Source organism: Anguilla rostrata, chromosome 2 (genome assembly GCF_018555375.3).
Source record: "Anguilla rostrata isolate EN2019 chromosome 2, ASM1855537v3, whole genome shotgun sequence".
Lineage (NCBI taxonomy): Eukaryota > Metazoa > Chordata > Actinopteri > Anguilliformes > Anguillidae > Anguilla > Anguilla rostrata.
This window is the reverse complement of record NC_057934.1, coordinates 44,549,578-44,572,195: the sequence shown is the minus strand read 5'-3', so window position 1 is coordinate 44,572,195 and position 22,618 is coordinate 44,549,578. Positions and strand designations below refer to the sequence as shown.

The 22,618-nt window shown below is 41.3% G+C and overlaps 1 protein-coding gene and 1 long non-coding RNA gene across 4 annotated transcripts in view; both read left to right on the top strand.

Annotated features, from left to right (window-relative positions):
- Positions 1 to 7,102, top strand: part of micall2b (mical-like 2b) — a 29,295-nt gene extending 22,193 nt beyond the window's left edge. For both annotated transcript variants that reach the window (XM_064322486.1, XM_064322485.1), the window contains exons 12-16: positions 1,879 to 1,981; positions 2,167 to 2,240; positions 2,631 to 2,745; positions 3,713 to 3,759; positions 5,117 to 7,102. In XM_064322486.1, the coding sequence (XP_064178556.1) occupies positions 1,879 to 1,981; positions 2,167 to 2,240; positions 2,631 to 2,745; positions 3,713 to 3,759; positions 5,117 to 5,181 (404 nt within the window). In that variant the 3' untranslated portion in view covers positions 5,182 to 7,102. The remainder of the gene's footprint in view (positions 1 to 1,878; positions 1,982 to 2,166; positions 2,241 to 2,630; positions 2,746 to 3,712; positions 3,760 to 5,116) is intronic.
- Positions 7,103 to 15,212: 8,110 nt separating this feature from the next.
- LOC135248169 (uncharacterized) overlaps positions 15,213 to 22,618 on the top strand; it is a 61,256-nt gene continuing 53,850 nt past the window's right edge. Inside the window, exons 1-2 of one of the 2 annotated variants that reach the window (XR_010328374.1) lie at positions 15,279 to 15,300; positions 16,163 to 16,211. This is a non-coding gene — a long non-coding RNA (uncharacterized LOC135248169). Of the gene's footprint in view, positions 15,301 to 16,162; positions 16,212 to 22,618 lie in introns of both variants that reach the window. The other variant, XR_010328372.1, reaches the window with a different exon arrangement.

Genomic DNA, 22,618 nt, shown 5'->3' with positions numbered 1-22,618 from the left:
GAAATGAGTTGAGACCTCAGAGGACGGCGGGACGCGGATAGGCTGACCCGATCATCAAGTAAAAATGTCCTCGACGTTTCGAGTTTGAGAAGCTGACAGACATTAGGGCGGCACGTCCTCGGGGTGCTATCCGAATAACCTCGGCGCTAACGCGCAAAACAAGGAGGAGGCCTGAAGGACGGAGTCAATTCTGCCTGCTCAACATTCCATCGTGAAGACATTTTATGGTCTGTTACTCCAAAGTGGGCTTAAATCATCACTGAGCGTGTGCAAAAAAAAAAAAAAAAGAGAAAGAAAAAAGCTCCAGGTCCGGAAGACCGAAAAGGCTGTTGTCGGTTGTCGCGCTAGCGTCAAAATATATGTGCTTTCGAAATGTACGCCATCTCTGCTTTTGGAGAGCGGTAGAGTGACAAATTTGTGTTTGACGCTCCGCCCTCCTTCCTGGAACGAAACGAATGAGATCATTATGTAAAAGGTGATAGATTATTCTTAGATACTGTATGCATGTATATTCGGGGCCAATCTCGGAGGCTTGTTGACGAACGCAGGGCCTGCCCACACATCGAACCCCTGCAGCTGATCGGCGTCTTCCTGTGCCACGTCCCCGTGTCTGTCGTGGTCCCCGGTAGCCTGTTGAGTGGAGCATGCCCTGGGAGCCGAGCGTATCCATATCAGTTGAAAATTATTAGCGACGGAACTGGCGTTTCGTGAACGCGAGGGACTTCTTTTTCTGCGCTTCATTAAAAGCGTCTGCGTGTGTAATGCGGGATTCCGTGTTAATGCAGCTGCCGGTTACCAAGACGGTCGAGATTAAATTGGCTCCGTGGCACTTTGGCAATTGGTGCAGGGCATTTTGGGACTGACACATAGTCTGAGGACAGATGTAATTTGTAGGACATTTGATTCCCCTGGAGATCGTTTATTTCCCAGTCTGGTGAAGCTGGTGAAGCTGCGGTCACGGCCGGTCCTTGGCTTTGATACGCTGCATTTTTTCAACCCGTTACAAAATGAAAAGGGTGGCCCTTGTGTGTGTGTGTGTGTGTGTATGCATGTGCTTGTGTGTGTGTGTGTGTGTGCATGCCTGTGTGCCTATGCGTGTGTGTCAGTCTCAGGGTGGCCTGGGTGCTTTGCTTTCCAACCAAAGCGAGGGAGACGAGGGGGCCCATCTGGGGCTCAGATTGGGGTTCCGACGTAGCCTGAAGGGGTGTGACCCAAAAAACTGTTCAATTTCCACCAGCCGGCGCCAAATGAGCCAAGCGGTGAGCGAGGCACAAAGAGTCGCCCCTGTTCCCTCCCTGATAGCCTCTCCCTCTCTGCGGGATTGAGCTAAAGGATGGAAATAGAGCGAGGGAGCAGCTCTGGTGGCTGGACGCGGAGCAGGAGAGCGAGGAGGAGGAGGAGGAGGAGGAAGTGCGATGGCCCTGCCTGCTGTGACCTTGAAAGGAGCCCCGCGTCGCCGCGGTAGCGATATCATCAAGGCGCTCCAGTCACCTGTCCAATTGATTAGAGGCACAAATTTAATAAAGGCCCCGTGGTACTCGCTCCTCGGTCCCAGTCCTACCTGCGCCGTTATTAAAGGCGTGGAGTGTGTGCGCTGACCAGAGGAAATGTTCAATTAAAATCTCAATGCTACATTAGTTTGCATGCTTCCCTGGTAGGACCCACGCGCAACTGAAACTGCTGAAGAATTGAACTTCTCTCAATTTTCTCCACCGCGATAACATTCAAATTGCGTTCCTCATATTAAAGGAAGTAATAAAGTTTTTGTGCTTCCTGTGGAACAGACCTCTGAAACTTTGTTATCACCCACATTTACTGTGAGCGACGGGGCCTTTTGTTCTGCAAAGCACCCAACTGACTGCTGTGGCTTTGTTTCAGAGGGGGAAGAGGACACCTCAGCGGACGAGTTGATGGTGGACTGGTTCAACCTGATCCGGAGTAAGCAAATTTACATGCGGCGGGAGTCGGAGCTGGTCTACATGTAAGAAACCGCCTTTGTTTATTACTTTCATGTTTATTATTAGGCATATTTCTGAAAGTATATCTGCACAGACGTTGCTCTTCTCTTAGGATTTAAGCTCTGGCAAGAGATGTATAAGCCAGGTGTTAAATGTGGCTTCAGTCGTACAGCGCGGAGTCATGTTTTCCCATTGTGCCTTTCTGCAGCGCAAAGACTCAGGATCTGGAGGAGCAGCAGCCGGGAGTGGAGGAAGAGCTGCGGAGATTGCTGGAAAAGCCAGGTGATCCAGCCAAAGCGCTCGCTCAGGCTGAGGAGCCTCTCCAGCGCCTCAGCTCTCGCTCCCTTCACTGGAGCTTAATTCGTCTGTGGGGCGGAGGCCCTCGCGCCGCCGCCGCTCGCGTAACGTACGCGGCGCGATACCGCGCGCGAGCCTTTCAAACGGCCGCCCTGCGCGCGCTCCGGTGATTCGCTGCCCTGCTTAAGGTGGTGACCCACCTCGGGCTCTCTGTTAGCGGGCTGAGTTCGGCCGTTATCGCTCTGCAGTTCATTCCCGGTGTTCGAGTGTAACAGGCCCTTCCTGTTCACGAGCGGAGTCCTCGCGGGCTGGGCGTGTGCTGATGTGTTGGCGGAAAGCTAACTTTTGTCTAACTTGCCTTTCTGTGCACCTCAGAGCCCTTGAAGACGGCTGCAGATAAGAGGAGAGAGAAGGAGCTGATGAACAAGCTGGTGGAGATTGTCAACGACAGGAATGCTATTGTTGAGGGGCTGGATGAGGACCGGCTGAGGTTAGGCTGAATGCGCTTATTTATCCTTGTCTCTGTGCTCTGTGTTTCACTGTGCCTGTTAATCTGTGTGTCACTAAACCAGTGGTACAGTGTGTCCTCACTGTCCTGATGAATCACTCCGTCTCATTGTCCCTGTACAGCTGTGTGACTCTCTGTCCTGGTGAATCCCAGTGTGTCTAACTTTTCTGATAAATCTGTGTCTCACTTTCCTGGTAAATCTCTGTATGTCTAACTGTCCTGATAAATCTGTGGCTCACTGTCCTGGTGAATCCCAGTGTGTCTAACTGTCCTGATAAATCTGTGTCTCACTTTCCTGGTGAATCCCAGTGTATCTAACTGCCCTGATAAATCTGAGTCTCACTTTCCTGGTAAATCTCTGTTTCTAACTGACCTGATAAATCTGTGTCTCACTGTCTGTGTAAATCTCCGTGTTCAGTCATCTGTCTTTGCGCACATCAGTCTCGGTGGCTCAGTGCCTGTGATCTTGTGTCATTGTGTAGATCGATCTCTGTATCAGGCAGTCATTTGTCCCTGTATATATCCATCATTGTGCATCGCTGACTTCCCTGTTCCCCCAGTCTGTGTGTTTTTGTCACTGTACACCTGATATGTGAAATGAAGTGCTGTGCAAGGCATTTCCTCTGTGCATTCAGATTATAGCCTTTCAAATTTGTTGAAAAATGATAGATTAGCATATATGAATGGATCTATTGCAGATTTGTTTTGAATGCCAGTGAATTAACTAGATATTTTAATTAAAATAGATTTTTTAATGTGCATAAGTTGTTTTGCATAATACATTTATGCATAATAAAAACAATGCTTTCAAACTACGGTGTGAAAACCAGACACACAAAGCTACTGCTATTTAAAGAAAATGAAAAGTAGTATCTCCTGAAACTCTACATTTACATTTGCATTTTCTAAATCTCTAAAAGGTCTGTGCTTTTCTGTTGATCCCTTTTAGGGAAGTGGAAGAAGATCAACAGATGGACCAATTGATGCAGAACCTGGGTGAGTCTACGAAGGATCCGTTAAGATTAGGAAGAACATAATCTCAGGTAGCAGAATGCACAGCGAGAGATAATTTACATTTGAAACTAAATGATTAGCTTCCACTGCAGGATCTCATTCTATTACCACTTATATCTGTTAAACTCAAAAATTGCGCATAATGAGTATTTGTTTTCCCCGCTACTTTTAGATGACTCAAAAGAATAAATGTGTATTATAGGCAAGTTATGCATTCCATTTTGTACTAATGACCCATAATGGACCCTGGATTGAGCAGCCCATATCTCATAATTTACCTCTCTGCTTTCATTTTTTTCAAATCAAAATGCATATTGGAAAAACGCATGCTCGTCATTATGTATAATTGATCAACTTCAGTTAACCTTTTTTATAATGTAGTCAAATGTTGCTCTCATTTGCAATTCATGATTGAGAAGGGTGAACTGCGAAATGCAGAAATTCTATTAAAATTCATAGTGAAATTCATAGTTTTAGTTAGCACTGCTCTACAGGGAGACCTTTGGTCATTTAAAAAAAAGAATTGAGCTGAATTTATTGAGCTGAAGCATAACGCCCTGCTCATTTTGATTAGTTGTAGTTGTTTGTTCAGTTCTTAGTGGTAGCCATTTCGGAAATGATGCCTAACAAATTATTGTACTGTTTCACATACAGTGTCCTTATGCATGAACACTTATTTAACTTATTTTGCACTTATTTTATTTGACTTATTCAAATTCAGTGTCAATATGTAATTACACATCAAAGCTCTGCCAATACAGCCATATTTCATTAAAAATAAAGTGATGTTATGTGTAGATGTATGGAATCCCATTTTGGACATGACCTCAACTATTAGCCAAGTGCAGTCCTCTGTCGTCAGTGTTACATTTCTCTTAGAGGACAGGTCATCTAAGAACATGACGTTTCCGTTTTTACTGACCTGCAGACTGTGTCCATATTGTGGCATTATCACTCAAGATCTTTGGCTTTTTTCCCTTTGGCATCTGCCTTTGTTAGTTGACTTTGTGTACTGTACCCCCGAAGCTCCCTAGCTTTGTGCATCTTCTCTCCTCTGTGGTACATTTTCACCAGCATCTCTGCCATAATCTCGCAATTTTACTCTTTACATAACATTTTAAATGTGAATTGGCATTTTTAACCTATGGCAGACCAGCGTTCTGAACCCCAGTGCTTATAGTTTTACGCCTGTACATAGAGGTTTTTTCCTAATTTCTGCTGTGCTGGGCTGAAGTACTTGCAGTCTGTTTTTTTATTGGGCTGTAAAGATGAGGCATTGAAGGCCGTGCTTCCTTTGTCACCGTGCTTATGCAATGCTTCATTTTTTTTTTTTGAACAGATATAAAGAAAGACAAAAACAAGAAGAAGTCTCCGATGCAGAAGCTGTTTGGACGGAAGAGTTAAAGGGAGCCGCGGAGGACTGACCCTCGGGGGACGCCGGACGTGGCGGGACTGTCCTGCGCTTCGCCGCTTGCTTTCCCTGTCGCTTTGTTTTGCCGCTCCGGCGCGGGTTCAATTGTGCATTCGTGTCCGTCCCGGAGCAGGCGCTCTTAAAGCCTGTCCAAACGAAGCTTCGCGGGCCTTCCGGCGGCGGCGGCGGCGGTGGCGGAGGGGGGACCCGCGCCGGCGACACCGTCGACGTGCTCTCTGGAACGGCACACGTCGGGTCCCGCTAGCTCGCGCGGCAGACTCGGTGCCCGGCAACACAGATAAACGGGTTTCCGGCTAATTACTCGCGACTGTGATCTGCTATTCCATGTGATTCGCTCGTCTGTGCTAATCTCGGCATTTTAAGATTAAAAGGGATTTCAGAATATCAAACAGAGGCTGCTTCTAATTCTGTCGCCTCGCCGAATCGTCATGCGCTCCTTCCGCTCACCGTTCCGATGATTCATGCGCTCCTCACTTCTCCAGATTAACCATGTTTACAATCTTTTGCTAAATGGGAGGCTGGCAGTGGGTCAAGTGACACTTTTTAATGCACTTAATCTTGTTTTTGAGTGGTTTTTGTATCCGTTTTGAATCCTTTTCCTTAATTCACATTTCTTACTGGGGCCTAGTTTTGTGTGGTCTTAGATGAACTCTGAAAATCGTTGTTTTGTCAGCAATAAAGATTGTTTGTGGGCCTTATTGACTGAAACCGAAGAGAATAATAGTTTTATAGTGACTTCTTTTTTATTCTGTGTACTGGGTTCGACAGCAATGACATCCAAATCCAAAATGACAAAGCACACAGTGAACGATGCCTTAATGTTTTTTTTTTTAAAGGGCTAATGATATCAAAAGTGTTTGGTTTTTTTAAGGTAGTCCAGGTTTGCCAAAACAAGTGGGAAAACAAGGGAAATTGTGTTTTGTCTTGATTCATATTGGATCTGAAAGAAATACCCAATTGAATTGTATGGGCCCTCAGACTAATATGTAATTTAATGTTTGGTATGAATGGCTGTGTTTTAATGAGTTGTTATGTAGAACACTAGGAAGAATTGAATAACTTTACAGAGCAGAGTTTCTTCTGTGGAGCTGCATCGAGAAATGATACAAATTGCTTTCACGATGAGGCGGTTTGACGAGGAAATGGTTGGAGGATTACTAGCGCTTTTTAATCAGAAGGTGGCAGTGTGGGGTTAATTGTAGTGGAGCCTGGCAGCCCAGACTAAATTGGCCACAGTTCTGTTGTTTAATTGTTTCGCTAGTTTTGTGTGTGATGTAGATCCCAGCTCTGTAGATGCAAGACCATTAATCAGTTTGGAAAGTGCGTATTAAATCTAGACTGTAATGATCCATTTCTATTGCCAATTTTCATTAGATTGCGTTCCGCTGCTGTATTCTGAGTGAGGCTATCGGTTGTGACATTGCGTGGACTAATGCTGTAATACAGGCATTATCATTGTGATGCATTGCTTTCAGGCTTGAGGAAGGAGGATTTAGGATCTGAAAGGTGTGGGTGATGCCAACAAAATAACATTCTCCTGTGGTGAATGATCGTGCCGTTTCTGGGTCCTTTTGTGTATAAGGATTTTACAGGCCTTTGCCACTTTTAAAACTTTTTTAGACTCGTCATTGGAAAGGAAAAGGAATATACATGTTTATGTGTGTACTTTATTGTGTTTTAATTGTTTCCTATCAAATAAAGTCTTTAAAGCTATGCTGTGGTTGCCATGTAGTGTAAATATGCAGTCATTTCTAAAAGTGGTACTGAGGTGTTTGTCTTAAACCAGAAGGGTTTTTGAAGTATTCATTGGTTTTAATCTCTAAACTCATGGTCTCATGGTCTGTTTGCACATTAAAATGTAATAAAATTTAATAATGTACGCTGGCACAATGAGCTTTGTATTTTGTCTTGTTATTAAATCAATTCGCTGTCCTCTCTTCCCTTTTCTTTTATTGTTTTTAAGTTATGTTAGGTTCTCGGTTCAGGTGTCAGGGCTTCCTTTTTGTCCAGTGATGGCTTTCTTTGTTAAGTGGGAGGTTTGTGCTCAGTATAAATCACAGAGCAGGTTCTGCAACTTGTCAGTGGCCAGCAGGGGGCAGCAGCGGTTGCCTGCAATTCACCTCTAGACCAAATGGCTTCTCACCAGGCTGTGGAAACACACCCGTTCACAGCACCGGCAGGCAGTTAACTGTCCGTGTCAGTTGTTTTTTTTTTTTTCTTCTTCTTTTTTCTTTTAACAAATTAATATCTCAGGTAAGTTGATCATTAGCCGTGCAGAAACCCCTCCTAAAGACATGCATTCATCCCCACTTGGAGAGTTCTAGACTGAGATAAATAGGTGCTCTTGTCTTTTATTAATGACTCACCATGGTCATCAATTCTTTTTTTAATTCCTCAGTATTTCATCAGCCTGACATCTTAATTTGTCTGAAGTCATAGTGACAAACGTGGTTTTGCTCCTATCCGAGTTTTGTCTGTTTTTACGAACCTTGCAAATATCTGTTTCCTTGTGTATTTTTTTGAATTTCCACTCAACTATACCTTTTTATTTCTGTTGTCTTGATTACAGTGCCATCATTTGTCGCTGGGCAGCGGATCTGGATGTCAGGTGAATGGGGAGGCCTGGTGGGTGGGTGGGGTGGGGGGGGGGCAGGGGGGTTGTGGGGGCTGAACAGCATGCAGTTTGAGTGACAATCAAAGCTGAATATGGGTGATGTAAGAGTTAATTAAAGCTTTGCGTTCCATCTTCTGCAAATGCTTGTGCTTCTGCAATTAGGAATCAAAGGCAAGGGTTTAATGTCAGGGGGTGTCTAATACACGGTTTTAACAGGAGTAGGACCTGATTTGTGAAGCTCCTGACGACAAATAGGCATTACAACAGCCTCGTCTTAGAGGGGGCATTAATATTCATAAGTAAAACAATTCCTCCAGTGGATGTCTGATGCTGGAAATTAAAACCACTGCGCTGAGCGCCCGTGTCCAGGCAGCTCTCTTCCAACTGAAGACCATTACTGAGGAAAGTTTATTTATTTGGGAGCGGAGTATAATGAAGCTGTCCGTCACAAAATGCGCTTGAATGAATGCACGGTAAATGTGTTTGTTTAGGATCAGAGAAATTTTCGGGTGGGAGGGCGGAGCTTTGGCCTTCCTCCGGCACACAGTGGACCGTCTTCCTGGTGTGGTCGTCTAAAGAAGGAGCGAAAACGCTTTGGCCCTGACAGTCATGAGGGAGTGTCGCATCGACGGCACTTTTTAGTGCCCGGACATCAAGTAATTGCTTGCAGCTGCTCTACTTAGCCAGGAAAGCAATAATTGTGTCACACCCAGGTCGACGTGTTTCTGTTAAATGACTGCAATAACACGGCAATGGGACGCCAATTTAATATACTGATATTCAAAGATGTGCTAGCGTTATGGTAAACAGTAGTAGCGCCTGAGATGTTCTTGCGAGCTGAGAAGCTCAAAGGTTTGCTCGAACGGTACATTTCAAGGGTCTGTTTGTGAGTGTGTGCCTGTGTCAGTCTCAGTGCCGTGAGCCTCGCGCTCAGTGCCATTCTCCTTGTAGTCTCTGCAGCCAGTTACTATAATTATGATCCCAGAGGTAATTTCATCAGGATCATTAGCACTGTCGAGTAAACAAGAGACTTGCTTTTAATTATTGGCCATTCAGGCAGAAGAGCTCCAGCACTTTCATCATCCAGATCATCATAATATTTGTACAAAAGGAGAGGCATGCTGTATGCGGAGGCAGATTCTGGGACAAAGGCACCGAGAGGAAGGGGACGCCTTTGTCACTTTAATTATGTATTTCATCCTAAACGACAGGCACGTTTAAAAAGCATATTCACAGAGTGCGTGCGCCTCTGGTTCAAGGTCACTGAATGCATATCTCGATCACATCTTTCGGATCTGAGTTGCATCCCATTGTTGATACAGCCGGTCTACCAGACATTATTTTATCTCATTCAAATGTGGTGCTGAGTGTCAGTAATGAGAGTTTTCGGTCTCAGATATTGTGGTCTCTGTTGTTTTCTTTGTTTTATTTTGTAATCTGGGCATAAAATTAGATTCTCATCACTGTACCATAGCTTGCATTGTGTTTGAAGTATCACTGCTCACCTTCGCTGTTGAATTCATTTTTATAGAAATAATTCATTCTATTATCATCCTGAGTCACAGAATACTTCAAAAAGCCACCAGTAAATATGATTTTCATGAAGAAAAATACATGTATATGCTATCAGCAGCCTGAAAAATGGCAAAGTGCATGACTGGAAGACTTGACAAGTACTGGTTTCATCTATTTCAAATGAATAATTTTCACTTCCCTAAACAGTCCTAATCCCAGCATGCATTTGGTACGATGGCAGGATTCTGGCCGAATTTCTGTTCCTGACTTCTTTAATTTAGTAGCGGTTCTAAAGTAGATTTGTGTACCATATGTGCTGGCCTTGGAAACTCTCTATCCTTATCCCTTTTGCTGGCTTTATGGATCAGTAAAAAGCCTCACAACACAAATTACAGAGTTTCTGCCACAAATTGCAATTCTAACAAATGCTAATGTCTTATTCTAGCCACACGGAGGACTGGCTCAGTGGATTACTTATGCTACCTCTGATTTGCATTGACACAAAACCCATATAAGATGATATCCATAACAATCCATTAAACGTGCAGAATACCGTGCTTTCTAACGCATAGCCGCTATTTGTACTCATCTCTCTCTCTCTCTCTCTCTCTCTCTCTCCAGTAAACATATTCCATTTGTGTAATTGTGCTTACAGAGGGGAAGCGAGGGCAGGCAAACCAAAGGGGTTTGTTGACAGTGAGCACACTTTTGTTTAGCTGCGGCGGTATTAGCATGATGGCATTCAGGCATGTGACACACAGAACCCGACGAGAAGCCAAGCAAACGGCACTCTCCTGTGGGACAGACATTCTTTTGACTTTTATTCCTCGCACATACGTTCCGTTCCATCTCCCAGTGTTGTCCGACACCCTGTCCCCCAGCATTGAGAAGCCCCCAAACATTTTGAGGGCTGCAAAGCAGGAAGAGTCTACTACACATGTGAAGACTGCTGACAGGCATTTTCTCTGCACCGGTGCCAAAATGTACAGCCTGACAACACACAATTGTCAAGGCCTGTGGTGAGGAAGTGCTCAGCACCTTTCAGGCCATTGTTAATGTACAATGGCAGTGGTGACATCTTACTAACAGACGGAGAAAGGGGTTTGGGGGTGGGGGGGGGGGGGTGCGGGAGGGAGGGCGCAAAAGTTTTTGTCAACACAAGAATTTGTGCATATCCACTAGGCACTGGATTGGATCTATTTTGGGTGGCACACATGATTTTGATCTTTAATGCCTCTCATTTGTGGTGCCCAAGGCAAAAGGTGCCAAAAGACAGATGACATGCCCGTCACATTCATTCTGTTCTTCCATCTGTGATCCAGCACCCGTGCATGCTGCAGTCAGAAATTCCATAACCAAATTCAGAATTATGTTTTTGCCGGTAAAAAAAAACCTTGCACGTGTTTAAAGTATTAAATCCTACTTTCCACATTTGCATGCAGCGAAAGAATTGAAACAGCAGTAGATCTCTGTGTTTGCATTGTGGAGCTTGGTCTCTGTAAGTAAATTATATGATGCGAAACAATTAAGGAGTTATCCATGTTTACAATAGACCTAAGGCCTTGTGAGACCTGATAATGTAGAGTCATGCTGAAATGTACATTTTCAGAAACCATTGTTGGCTAATATCCACATTCCCTCCACCTTGAGGCTACGATAAGAATATTAACCTCATCAATTTCAGGTAGCTTTTAATGCTTGAACATCTTCTTTAAAAATCCACATATTTGCAAGTCTGGGATGTGGCATTTATGTGACATTTTAAGCCTTTTAACAGAATCCTGAAAGGGATTTAGAACTTACTCTGGAGGAAAATAATTTTGTCTTTTTTTCATAGGGATTAGAGGCACTAAAATCAATAATTAGAAGAAAGAAAAAAAAAACAACAGCAGCAATTGTTGCTGTGATAACACTAGTAACGACAATAATAATCACGAAGATCAAGATTGCAGTGAAACAGATGTAGAAGTAGCGATGAGAATGCTAAAAATGATAATATTGATGATAGCGATTATAACAAATAATGAGGATGTTGCTATATTTATACATGCTGTATTTTTTCAGAATGGGTGCTACATGGTAATATCAACAGTTCACTCCTAGTACAGTCCATATATTTTCTATTCATTCATTTTTTTTTTTACTAAATAATGCTGCTCAGGAAGAGATGGTGTCTAACAAAGAGCCTTGCAGATTGAATAAGGCCATCATTTCGACAGCGGAGCACCCTGGAAAAGACATTAAAGTTTCAAACTCCTGAGGTGACCTGGCGACGTGGCCCATATCCACAACACGCGTGTGGTCTCCTGAACCCGGAGGACTTTAATAGAATCCGGTCTGGAGAACGTGAGACAGACTGGGCGTAATGGCGCATTTTCCCCCTTGTACCAGTGTCAATATTATTTGGGTGGCTGAGGCAGGATATTCCAGTCCTTTTAAGTCTTTGTGTTTCTCTAAGTGCTTGTGGAGTGCAGTTGAAAATGGCAAGAGCATTGCTTTATATTCCCTGCCTTTGAGATCAATGGAATATTCCAATTGAATGTTTTAATGGCCTGCTGTACGGCGAGGGCTTCTGCCGCCAGTGGCTCATTGTGTCTGTGTGTAATCGTCACACGGCTGCAGAGGATCCATTCAAGGCTTTCTGGGGCAGACCGCTTTGATGCACCTTGTTGTCTTATCTCCAGCCCCCGTGAGGTTAATGAAGTGGTGGCACTTTATGTAACAGGCGAAAAAAAATCAGTTGATTGACAGAGACCAGTGAGTCTCAGAGATGAAATGTAAAAAAAAATAAAAAATAAAAAGAGAAAGCTCCACTTCAGTTTAAATCCGGGCGAATTAGACGTACAATGAGGGAGAGAGGGTGCCATCTCCTTACCCATCTTCGCGGGATGCGTCAGAAACGGATGATCGCATCTGGGTTAGTTTTAAATCGCAGGCGCGCTCGGCTCTTGTTGAGTTACATTGATATCTGGGACCTCAGCATTTTGCCTGTCATGTGATCTGTCAGCCTCTCTTCACACAGGCCTCCGTCGTTGCCGTGGCAAGTGCTGCTCCTCTTAAAGATGCCTGGTTAAGTGGAGCCTTGTGCTCTGTGTGGGTGCTGTCACTGTGTGTAACTGCAGGGCATGCGGAGAGAGGGACTTGTAAACCCCCAGGCTAGTATGAGGTGATGATGCAGGCCTGTGTATGTGTGCGTGTTTCTGTGTGTGTGTGTGTGTGTATGTATGTGTGAGTGTGTGTGTGTGTCTGTCTGTGTGTGAGTGTTGTTTCCTCTTCTTCTGATTTGTACAAAAGTTCTACCTTTCCGCACATCCAGGAGATGAATATGATGAAGAAAAAGGGGCATTCTGCTGAGAAACTGAAGGCATTAAAGTCCAAGAAGTTATAAATTGCTTGTAAAACAAACAAAGTTAACTACTAGTATTCATAATGCCTCTGAGAGGTGGTTATTTAAGAGGTGCTCAGCCCTGCTTAAAACAATGGCTCTGGGATGCAACTTAAATAAAAGCCAGATTCCTGTGTGCAATAGCACACTAATGCGGATATGATATCGGGTAATGCACAGCTAATGCTTCCTAGCCTACAGCCCTTGGTTTTTAATATTACAATGTTCCTTTGCATTTATAACAATAAAAATGTTTAATAGGTAAACAGGAATCAGGGAAATAAATCTAGAGGGTATACGTCCCTATGAATTAGCATATAAATGAGTTCATATGATACAAATGGTGCACGATTGCCTATAGCTGTATGTGCCGAGGAATACATCTCATACTACTTACAGTGATACCAAAACATGCCAGAAGAAAATGAAAATTAATTTATTGCACCCATATTTTCATTTAATTATTCACCATTTTCGCATTTAACCTTTATTTGTGGATGTTTATGAAATCTTTGTTTTTGTCAGTGCTTCTATTTGCTATGTTATCTGTTATGCATTTTCAGTTTGGTTTAATTAACTTCAGGAAGACAACTTAATTGTTTCAGACAAGTATATCATAAAGTAAGTCTCTGGAGAAAAGAAGACATAAGTAATACAACTGCTGTATTTTGATTTGAATTTGTTTTCTGCGTTAAAATGTTAAAGGTTTGTTTTTATGCTCTCTGAAAATTCTTGTGAGAATTCCAGTACCTTGATTTTCTTCAGAACATTGTCCATAAAGAGCATGCTGCAGGATAAAGGAACCCTCTGCTTGATATTCATTCTGGATATCAAGAAAACTTATGAATCATCTCTTAATGGTGTTTAAGGTATCAAAGTCACCAAGATCCTGATCTGTCAGAGGCTCATTCACATTTTGTGGCAATGTAATATTCAGGAGTAGTAAAAATATATTTACATGGAGTATATTCTCTTCTCTGTGTTGAGTTTGTTCAGGTTTTTTTTTAAACTACCCAGTCACTACAACAGTTTCTCTGCCGTTTGTGAGTGAAACAGGTCTCCACAATTCACTACATAAAATAAATCTCAACAAGAAACATTCTCAACTTACAGTACAAAAGCTAAGTTACTCATGCATACAAGACACTGTCTAGAAGTAATTAATTACATCTTACTAAATCTCTGCTATTCAAAGTATTGATATCAAAATGGTACCAAGTTACAACCAACAATATTGGCAATCTTAGCTCACACAATTTAGCAGTGCTACCCAGTGTTTCCTAAACTATTTCATGTAACTTGGCCCTGTGTTTTTCTTATCATCTGAAGAGCATGTGGTCATTCAGAGTTTATGTGTTTGAACAATTGTCTGCATCCAGTGCTTTGGGTGTATGAAAATCACATCATGAATAAAATGCTTTATAATAATAATAATAATTATTATTATTATGTTCAGAAAAGTGTTCATATTTTTTATTATTTTACTTTTAAAAATAATTTATACTATTTAACTTACATGGCTAAACTTTATCTGACCCACAAACATGCAGTACATTAGTAGGGCAAAAATATGCCCGGATAGGTTTGAAAGATTTACTATTCATTGAATAGGTGTAAATATCTGCAATTATTTATTCAACCTGAAAATGTATGATAGCTGTGTGTAATGCTGTTGCGAAATGACTCTAATAGTACCCAGCTGCAGCCCTGCAGAACAAGCCCCTGACTGGGCAAAGCCTGCAATAAGTAAACAGAGGTTTTAGGGCCTACCTTGTAGTCATGTAGCTGAGTCATGAATAGGGTTGGGTACCGAAACACAGTAGCACTATTGTACCGGTTACCATGCGACCAGTACCTACCAGACTAAATCACAACGCAGAATTTGGTGCTTCGCTTTACACTCACTCTGTCAACTCAGTCAGTGACAGTAGGTACCATTAAAATCTAGTTCATGTCAAACAAGTTAATGTCATTCTTTGCTCGTTATTTTAATTAAAGAAGGTACTGTAGACTGTTGGTTCAGGCATTGTTTAGGTGTATCACACTTCAAATGTATCATTTTAGCATAGTGTTACAAGGATGGTCAGTCGGCAGATTTTACATTGAACATTGAGACTCAAACGTGTGCAACCCAAGTGGGGCGTTCTATTTACTTAAGTGCCCCCAACTATTATACCAACATTTATATACAAAAGCATCAGCCCATCAATTGTACCCATACAATCACGCCCAGCTACTGCCAGCCAATCTACTGATAGAAAATGATCTGCTTATATACTGCATATTAACCTGACTATACCATGTCCATACAATATTCAGTTATCTCAGAAGAAATGACAGTATATTTTTACACATATAAATTATTACACATATATTAATCAGTTGCTACTTTATGTATAATAATCACGTGTCTAATTGGGTACGATAAAATATTACCGAATAGCCTACACTTTATGGTCTCCTCCGTCTAAAACAGCCAATTCTTCTTGTCCATCGCTTCCAATAAAATTGCGCAGAATCGTGACGTTCGGATTACGTCATTTCAGTTTGAACATGGAACAAACAGAATATACAACGGTTAGTTGCAACTCCTAACATCGCGTTTATTGAACATGGTTTGCTAAACTAAGTCTATTTAATGTTTGAAACCAAATGTGTATGTCTAAGTTATTTGTAGTACATTATGGTGTTTGAACAGATGCACAGTAGTGTATGTGTTTGAGTTGACAAAACGGCAAACATAAATGGTGCGCACTTCATTTATGAAAGCGGCGAGCTCGCGCCAAACAACCGCTACCATAAGCAGATACTACACAGTTAAAAACCTGATCGTTTAAAAAAAAGTGTTCTAGCAGGAACAGAGGGTTCGCTCCGTTACACATAGGTATCGCCAGAATCTAAACGATGCCCATCCCTAGTCATGAAATGATATTATGTGAGGTTTGCTTTTGAAATGATAAGGAATGCATTTTGAAATATAAATTAGTTTCCCACAAAGACTGTACAGCTGTTAAATATTTTTTTGGCAATTATTAGTTAGCAAGGAAGCTAGCTTCCAAAAAATAAAAACATAGATGGCGATAAAAAAGTTTTTAAAGCATGTTCTATTGGCTGAAATAGCATCACGTGCGCTTCCGTATGCAGTATGCCCATTTTGCCTTTGTATCGGAGTATCCAGAAATTGGCTACATTGTTCGGACTACTTTAATGCAATGTTGTTATCGGCATATGATGTAGCTAAATGTCTAATGGGGAGAATTATTGATTGTGGGACTGGAGCAATTATGATGAAATCAGCAGGAAAAATAAGTTGAAGGAGACTAACCCAAGTTTCGGGCTTCACTGTGTGAATGTGTGAAGTTGTATCTGAATTCAGTGTGTTTACATGAAGTTAGAAGGTACAAAAGTCAATGTTCTGAGAATCTGTGTTTTTTTGTAGTTATTTCTTTAGGAAACGCTGAGCCCTGAACACCCTCAGTGCTGTATAGGTATGGATCATGCTCCACCAAGCCGCAACTTGTGGATGGAATGCATCCCAATATTTGCAGATAAGTAATAGGAAAGAATTTTGATTAATTTTCTTCAACCTATCAATAGTCTATACACTATGGCATTGTCTCTTTTCATATCTCACCCTGATGACTGAAATGCATTAAGTACCAAGATTCAGCAGCTGGGGCTTTTTGGAACATAGTACTGTGTTAATACGCGACAAGAAGCAGCTTATCGAATTGGGTCAGCTAATTAAGCAATTAGCTTATTTTAGCTCTGTTGTGAGACTGTATTACATTTGGGGCATTGTGAGCATTGATGCCAAAATTCTAAAGCATGGTTCTCAGTGCATAGTCAGTGCAGCTGAACTCTCTCGTTTCCTCCTGGGATGATATTTAGAACCATTCTTCTTCATAAAGTAGGCACTGACATTGCAAAGGCATATCTGCGCTTCCTAACGCTTGCATTTCTGATGCAAATCCCTGGGATTGAATAGTTTATTATACATTTTCATATTCAGATTTCCGAAGACTGTGCAGTTGAAGTGTTTGCTTTCTGCATTTTTAGCTGTGTTAACACATATGAAATCCTGGGCAGATTAGAGTTTTGATAGTATTAAACTCATGATCAGTGATCAGGGACCTGAATGCACTTGCTCTCTCTCTCTCTCTCTCTGTGGTACGCTTGTTAAATGGCTGTGGTTTTGGCTAAGTCTTCTACCGTGGCCTAAAAAACTTACTGTTCCCGCAACATCGTTGACAATGGGTGCGTGTCTCACAGTAAAATCTGTCATTCACCAGCTGTATCACAGCCGACTGATCAATACAGGAAAGCCTGTTTAATTCAGTAGTCTCAGTGGAGTCATTGCGAGGGAAACAAACAGCTGATTTCTGTCCTTCATTATTTAACCTCAGTCTATAATTTGCTGCTTTGTTATTAGCAACTGGTTAACATGAGACACCACATACAGCGGTCTCTCTATTGCTTCAGATTGATTCTAATTGGATATGGTTGGTTGCTAAACATACTTTTTTTAGACGCCTGACATGCTAATGGTTTTAAATGATGTTGCTGTGAAAAGGGGAATGCATTGATGACCTATTTGCTTAATGATTTTTTATTTTGAATACAGCTGAGAATTGTGAATTGAATTTGTGCTTTTTTTCCAAACGAGCAAAGCACTGAATGAGTACATTTGTTTTAAAAACATTTCATTTCTTTCTTAAGAATACAGTGGCTTATCAAAGTTTCCCGGTTAATTACTTTTATCTTCATTTGTATGATGCATCTTAGTTGTTCAAATAGTGTTATTTTACTGTTTTAATACAAATGAATTAATTGTTGTACACAAAGCATTCTAGCACATATCCAGTTCAATTAATTAGTAATTGAATTGGTTGCAGGCAAGTGTAAATATTTATGCATTGTGACTGGAAGTTATGGAATTAAATTAAGAAATGTTCTTTTAAAATTTTTTTTTTTTGTTGGTAAATTAGCTAGTGCTTTACCCTGGGATTTTTAATTATATGCTTCAAGGAATTGTTCAGAAGACCTAGGCCTACATCAGGGAAATGTTCTTGAAAGAAGATAGAACCATCGCCATATCATAAGATGGCCATGAGTTTAAACTGAAACTGTTGTATTAGAGGCATCTTGTTCTTATTAATCTTTAATTGTTTAAAGTGGGTTGCTGAAACTAATCTCTTTCTTAATTTCTTTATGGAAAGGAGTGCTAATAAGAGGTTCAGGATGGAGCTTAATATTCAAGAATGTGTGTAATGGAAAGCCCTCAGCATTCTGAAATTGCATCTGATTTGTATCAGTGGAAATTATATCTCTGACCATCCGAGTGTTAATGGTGACTTGGCTGTTTATGATTGATTGATCACTTGGGAGATATTTGCTAGTTCTGAAAAGGGCATAAACGCAAATAGCTTTGACAGTGAGTTCTGATTTCATGGAATGTTGATGCTGTCCCAGAACCGTGTTTCTGTGTTTTTAACAGTGTTCAGACTGGCAAAACTATTTTTATAAGACTTTACATTTTGACATGGAAAATCTGGACAAATATTCCATTAAATCTGAATGTCAGAAAGGTTCATTATCTATGGTAGCGATGCTCTGGGACTTAAAAAAAGACCGAAAATGAGTGACGGAAAGGAAAACGATAATTTTCCTCTGCACAGATCATTAAAAGCTATACCGCGTTACACAACCTGTTAATTATGAAAGGGCTTAACTCTTTATCTGGGGGGATTTGAGCTGCTTTGTCATCGCCTGCCCATCTCAACATGACGGTTAACCACTGGCTCTTTGAAAACTCGCCTCCTTCTCAACCCGCGTTTCAGAACCCTCCAGCCGCGTGACGGGGAGCTTGTGAAAGCACGCAAGACGACTTTATATCACTTAATGATCTCGCAGGTTTCACAACAAAGTAGGTGTGATTTACAGTAATGTCGGTGATTTACAGTAATACGGGTAGTTTACAGTAAGGAGTCCTTGGCTGCTTCGCCGCAGTCCCTCGACTCCCACATTGCCATGACACTTCCCTTCGCCAGGCAGGGGCCCGGGCGCTCCGCGCCGAGGGAACCAATCGCCGCGTACGTCGCAACTGTTTTTTCACTCATCTGTTGCTATGAATATTAACAGCTATGATTCCTCACTCTGACATCTGTGCCCATATCCCCGCTTACTGTGTCTCATGTGGAGGGGTGATAACTCAAAATGTCGAAAGGATGCAGCCAAACCCAACACGGCTTTATTATATTTTCAGATCTGTTTATGCTTTACATGTCAATGGTGCGTTTTACTTTTTTTTAAAAAGAAAACGCATTTTAATTGAGCTGTGTGGTTGGAAAACAGGGCTCTTTTCAGGGGACAAGTCTAAAACCAAGATACTGTGACCTAACTTGGACAGAAATGTGAGTAGTTGGCCGCTAGCTCGTGCTCATGTGTAATATATTATCCGACCCACTGCACGTACGTGACATTTATTGCACTCTGTGTAATAATCTCCTTTTTAAATATCTGTCGAAGCTTTAGCCACACAAGTATGGTAATGGCCCAAGTATGATCCACTTACTCCCAAATGCAGAACGAAGTAGAATAGGACCGACTCTCCCTTTCCATAAAGCATTGATTTGACATGGCGAGAACGTGTCATGGCTTAGATGGTCAGATCTCAAATTATTCCTGTAAAGTCTGTCTGCAGCGTGAAGAAAAAAGCGTGCCATATTTCTCTGTTTATGTAGGCTATAGAAAGGATGGCTCTTACATTAGTGGTAGGCCCAGAATCTACCTTCTCCCTTTTATGTGTTCTGTTCCTCGGTGCTGCGGAAAAGCTAACCTGATTTCCTGGCTCCTTTGAAAACACTGATGAAGACGGGTAGACTGAGGGCGAGTAGATTAAACAGTTAATAAGGCTATATTACAGTTCTGTGTTGGTCTTGGGAAGAATTGACACCCTTTCAAAGTACATTAGGCCTAATCAGATTTCTCACTGTTCTGTCGCAAATTGAATGATATAATATTCCTCATTTTCAAAATTAAAAACCCCAAACCTTTTAGTTTTGCCTTTCAAATGTTCATGTAAAACTTCATCAGAGATTCTAATAGAATTATTTTTCAATATAATTCCTTTCCCCCTACAATTATTTACAAGATCCGGCTTCCTTGAAGGAAGGGTGATTCAATTTTCAAGAGGATACATCAAGCACTTAAGGATTTTGCACGGATTGATTGATTATTTTTTATCATGTTATCTTGCCTGCAGTAGTTTGATAGGGCTGCTCTCCCTCTACCACTCTATCTCTTATTTCACATAATTTTGTCCCTCCGAGCTTTTATGCAGCCTCGTTCCTCTTAATGTGCGTGTTAGACACAGATAGGGATAGATAGCCTTGTCCATGCACACAGACAAATTAAGGAGCAAGAATTCCAATTAAGAAATTCCGGCCTCTCTCCACTCTCTCTGAAACATGGTAACCTTTAATGGTATACATCACTTTTGATATTCAAAGGTTTTTCAAGGTGCTCTCTGGCCATGTACTCCATTGCAATCAGTGAATAATTACGAGAGCATCTCAACAAGCAGGGGCTGGAAGTAAGGGGCCAGCAATATCTGAACTTCAGTGTTTTACTACAACTAACTAAAGTGCAGTTGCATTAAATTGTTCTCTATCGTACCTGCAACAGTGTGAGTTTGTAAGTGCTGGATGGTAGGGAGTCCACTGAATCAGCCCTGGAGTACTGAAAGCAAAATGTTTAAAGATTAAAAATTCCTTTCCTCAGCTGAAATTGACTAGGAGTCCTGCAATCTTGGCTGTCTTTGTCTTTAAGAGGCTAAGTGTAATTCAGCTGTTTAACTCTACATGCATTCATACTGTATGTGGAATGTGGATTGATGCAACTCAGAAACAATTACAGTTTAGTTGTGACAGAGAAAACTATGGCGCATATAGCAGTTTAAAAGGGTCTTCACAACTCCATCTGCTAGCTAATTATGGCGTTGTACAGTGTTCTGGTCCTGCAAGGGTTAAAAGGCACCAGCTGCTACATCCTGATCCTGGGTAAATGTCATTTAGACGAGAGGTGAAAGCCGGTCAAGATCTCCCTCCAAATATAAATTTAATCACATCGCCTTGGCCTCACATTATCCTCACCCTAATTATTGCTTGGCTGGGGCTGAAGTGTGATCTGCCCCACTCCAGCCTCAGCAGCACCCCCACCCCCACCCCCCAACCGCACCCCTCAGCACCCTGTACACATGTGACACGCTACACTTTGACTGTGTGGCTATTTCAGAAAACCTGGAAGTGCAACAAAAATGTGGGCAACAACATCAGATACAAGCAGCCAAACACACAGGCTGTTTGATTGGGTGCTGTTATTTTCCCCCTCAGACTGGCGGTGAAGCTTCCTGTATCCTCAAGCAATTTCATTTAATTCAGGGATTCGCTGGACAGACTTATGTAAAAAAAAAAAAAAAAAAAGAGAGACAAAACCTGAAGTCAAGCAACATGCTTGCAAGCGACTTCATTCAGATTTGTGCTCATAAAAAGTTGCATTTTGTGACATTAGTGTACATTACACAAAATAAACACTGCCCATTGAACCACTAGCTAAGACATTCTGATGTATTACAGATAATGGTTTAATTCATAGTTCGCTCACTAATTAGTTACTGGAATATACCATATTATATATTATAAACAGGTTGAAGTCCATTTGACATTGTGACAGGTAAAGAGCAGAGGTCAGATCATGACTTCAGAAGCTAAAACACTAAGAGACATACATTAAACTGCCTAGTTCAAATATTGTTTGTTCATAATCCCTCAAAGTCACATCTGTAAATTCATAGCCCCTCATTTGCCATATCTTTGACACATCCGCCCCTATTTTGGGATTTTCAGGGTCCTACTTTTTGGACCTTTCTTGAGATGATTTGTTTTGTGTGTTATCATGTTAGTTTTGAGAACTGTTTGATTATTGTCCTCAACATTGGCATCTAGTTTGTCAATTAATGATGAATGCGATTTACTTATTTTTCCCACCAAGTCATATGAGACCACTGAGTCAACCTGGGTTTTAGTTCATGAAATGAGTGTTGTCAGTCACATTTATCTGAATATGCTGGAAATCATGCATGCTTATAATGCTTTTAGGGATCAGCATGCGGGTATTCTTATGATAGTACTAGCATGCTGACTATCGTTATGCTCATAAATAATGAAAAATGCTAAATGAATAATTGTAACATATTGATGTACAATAGTTGAAGAAAACAACAACCATAGTTCATAGGAAAAACTAGATATTTACTGAGGTGGGGTGGATCTGGATCAGGATAAGAAATTAATTTGGCTTTGGGCCAGCAGGTGGGTGCTGTAATATTTTATAAACGGTGGTTTTCTTGCATCGTTGTCCATTATTAGGCCATTTAAAGGTCAGTGACCTGTGATATTTTTCTATCATTTTTCAAATTGGTATGAAAGGTGGACTCCAATTGTAATGTCATACATCTGAATATGCGAATAGGATAATGCTCATCTAATTTGGATCATACTTAGGATACTCCACAATTTATCACAGAATCCAACATTTGTGGCCATACCATATGATTGATAAACACTATACATGGTGCATTTACACTAAACATTATATATTTTGAGACAAGACTAGAAAGTTTTTTTTCAAATTTGAAGAGTAGGACCCTTTGTTATCAAATTAATCTGGCATTGGTGAGGAACTGTACAAAAATGATTTGTGCCAAGTATCAGATTATTCCTTTCAGCAGTTTGTGAGAAGTGTATTTTTAAATATTACGTGGCAGCATGAGAAAATGACTGGAGGGACTGTGACTGGATGGATTCTGTACCCAAGAATATTTATAGAGAGAAAC